Raw genomic sequence first — 3,002 nt, 5'->3', positions numbered from 1 at the left:
CTGACTCCCAAGATCGTCTGTGAACGACAGATGAACAACTCTGTTCGAAAATAGTGCTTTCCGAAGTTTTTCTCATTCTGCCTTAATTCATGAGAAGGACGTCGATAATAACGCAGCAACAATTACGAAATACAGCAATAAATACACTTTATGTTCTATGAGGATGATGATGATGACGGCTGACGGGTTCAGGGTTCCGGGGGGGAGTGAGACCTCTCGTCGCTCCATTTTCACAACTTATATTCATAACAGAAAGTGCCACACATATTTTGGTCGTAGTGCGCAGGCGCAGAGCAGACTCCGTTTGAGTAGTTTTGTTTGAAAATCTCCGAAAAACTCATGGTTCCATGAGATGTTCTGAATAATTCTTTAAATGTTGGTGTGGTTGTAGTTTAATTTCAGCGTAATTTTTACAGCGACAGTTCCGTCTAAATCCTGAGAGGTCTTCCGCCCCAACAGGGTGCGCTGTGGGTATATTTACCTTCAAGCAGGAAGTTGGTCCTTCAGAAACACATGTCGGTGGAAACAGGTCCGTGTCTTCAGTGAAATGGAAGTCAAAGTGAAGAAGAGGACTTCCCAGGATTTACTATCGTGTGGCAGAGGACCAGGTTCGGATGTTTCTGTTAATCTGTTCGGCTGCTGGGCTCGGAACCGTCCGTTAACCGGAGCTTTGTCGGTTCCGTTCAGTTACCGAGTAGAAAAGTTACGGGGTGGAAGCAGCTTTCTAAAGGGAGAGAATAGTCAGTCAAAAGTGGATTTAAACATGGAGACATTTAACAACGTGTAGATCATACGTGTACTGGTGTAAACAACGTGTAGGTCATACGTGTACTGGTGTAAACAACGTGTAGATCATACGTGTACTGGTGTAAACAACGTGTAGATCATACGTGTACTGGTGTAAACAACGTGTAGATCATACGTGTACTGGTGTAAACAACGTGTAGGTCATAAACAACGTGTAGGTCATACGTGTACTGTGTACTGGTGTAAACAACGTGTAGATCATACGTGTACTGGTGTAAACAACGTGTAGGTCATACGTGTACTGGTGTAAACAACGTGTAGATCATACGTGTACTGGTGTAAACAACGTGTAGATCATACGTGTACTGGTGTAAACAACGTGTAGGTCATACGTGTACTGGTGTAAACAACGTGTAGATCATACGTGTACTGGTGTAAACAACGTGTAGATCATACGTGTACTGGTGTAAACAACGTGTTCATGTTGTTGTTTATTTCTTTGTTTAGTGTTCCTGCTTTCACACTAATGAACTCTCACTGTGTACTGTGTGTAATGGAGTGTGTGTTTGCTGCAGGTCTCAGGGAGAAGCTGCTCCTCCAGCTGAAGGACGGTCGGTCTCTGCAGACAGAACGAGTCCCTCAGAGCAGCGGTGAGACTCCATAACATGTTTATCTGTCAGCAGGAGAACAGCAGTCAGAAGCATGTGATGATGTGGTGGTGATGATGATGACGATGATGGTGATGATGATTCTGGTGATGATGATGATGATGATTTGTTCTTTTTTTCTCCTGCGTCAGTGCTGCAGCGCCTGCAGAGCTTCCTACCTCAGATGGCCGAGGCCAACGAGAAGTTGCAGCAGCAGATGGAGGAGGCCCCTGCTGGACACTTTGACATAGAGAGGGTGGAGGACTCGGATAGGGTCGTAGAGATGGTGAGGCAGGGTGGAGGAGGGGGACAGGGTCGTAGAGATGGTCAGGGAGGGAGGTGGGTGGAGCCTCTACAGAAAATACTTCTCAAAGTGAAACATTTTTGAAGATGTTCTCATGTTATGATGTAATTATTGATTATTATTATCATTATCATTATCAGTTTTATGTATTATCAGTTAAATCTGCAACACATGAAGAGTTCATAAACTGTCAGACATTAAACTGGTGGGACTTCTCATTGGACAGCCATGTCAGCTGGTGTAACTGAATGAGACGTGACCTGTTTCTCGTGTCCCCAGGATGTCGCGCTGGTGGAACTCGACGGGTCGGACAGCGACTCGGAGGAGGAGGAGGAGGAGGAGGAGGAAGAGGAGAAGGAGGAAGAGGACGATGATGATGTTGTCAGCGAGATCACAGAACAAAACCTCAGACTACCTGGACACAAAGGAAAGAAGAAGAAAGCCATCATCCAGGTAGTCGACCAGCAGGGGGCATAGATGAGTCAGGCACTCAGACCTCAGTCACTTTGTTTTTCTCCAAAGGCCTTATGGGTAAAACAGCTGTGTGTGAGGGAACACGGACAGGGTTAGGGTTAGGGTTGGAGACTAACATCCTCGTCTTCATGGGAACAGCAGACAGTCTGGTTTCCTGTGAAACCACAACACACCCTGCGATGACCTCATCAGGTGTGACCACCTGCCGACCTTGTGACCCGTTGGACCTCCGTGTTTCTCACCTTCACTTCATTGAGGCTGCAGGCGTCTGCTGAGGACCAGAAGATGAAAGGAACACAAATCCTACTGCGTCTGCATTTATTCATTCTTACTCATTATTATTATTATTATTATTATTATTATTATTATTATTGTTATTGTTCAGGCTCAGACTGACAGCAGTGAACTGATTCTTTTTTCATTACAGCTGTTTAAATCATTTTAATTAGATTAAATGGTAATAATTAGACCAACAGATGTTTGTGGCTTCTCATTAATATAAAAAAAAAAGAAGTCATTCACATCTGAAAATTATGGAAATTCTTTGATTTTGCAAACTGTAAATAAAGTTGGAGACCATCTGTGTTTGTTCATCATAAATGCACTAATACATCATGATGCTAATAAATCCCTACATTGAAGCATTGTGGTGGTAGCATCATGATGCTAATACATCCTACAGTGAAGCACGGTGGTGGTAGCATCATGATGCTAATACATCCTACAGTGAAGCACGGTGGTGGTAGCATCATGATGCTAATACATCCTACAGTGAAGCACGGTGGTGGTAGCATCATGATGCTAATACATCCTACAGTGAAGCATGGTGG

General features: G+C 44.1%; 1 protein-coding gene across 1 annotated transcript; it reads left to right on the top strand.

Moving 5' to 3' along the window:
• The first annotated feature begins 316 nt into the window (after positions 1–316).
• nopchap1 (NOP protein chaperone 1) lies at positions 317–2,753 on the top strand. Its single transcript, XM_069688674.1, has 4 exons — positions 317–608; positions 1,323–1,397; positions 1,547–1,680; positions 1,978–2,753. The coding sequence occupies exons 1-4, from the start codon at positions 548–550 to the stop codon at positions 2,173–2,175; spliced, it is 468 nt and encodes a 155-aa protein (XP_069544775.1). The 5' UTR covers positions 317–547; the 3' UTR covers positions 2,176–2,753.
• Positions 2,754–3,002: the final 249 nt, after the last annotated feature.

The sequence above is a fragment of the Brachyistius frenatus genome, unplaced genomic scaffold, assembly GCF_029030835.1.
Source record: "Brachyistius frenatus isolate BFR_SWC_R1_liver_20210118 unplaced genomic scaffold, ASM2903083v1 Contig_668, whole genome shotgun sequence".
NCBI lineage: Eukaryota > Metazoa > Chordata > Actinopteri > Embiotocidae > Brachyistius > Brachyistius frenatus.
Note: the sequence above shows the minus strand (reverse complement) of the source record. Positions and strands in the feature narration are given on the sequence as shown.

Excerpts from the sequence above, each read along its gene's own strand:
- nopchap1 (XM_069688674.1), top strand. The coding sequence starts at position 548 with ATGGAAGTCAAAGTGAAGAAGAGGACTTCCCAGGATTTACTATCGTGT. Across the intron at positions 609-1,322 it reads ATCGTGTGGCAGAGGACCAG|GTCTCAGGGAGAAGCTGCTC; the intron begins GTTCGGATGTTT and ends TGTTTGCTGCAG. Across the intron at positions 1,681-1,977 it reads CGGATAGGGTCGTAGAGATG|GATGTCGCGCTGGTGGAACT; the intron begins GTGAGGCAGGGT and ends TCGTGTCCCCAG.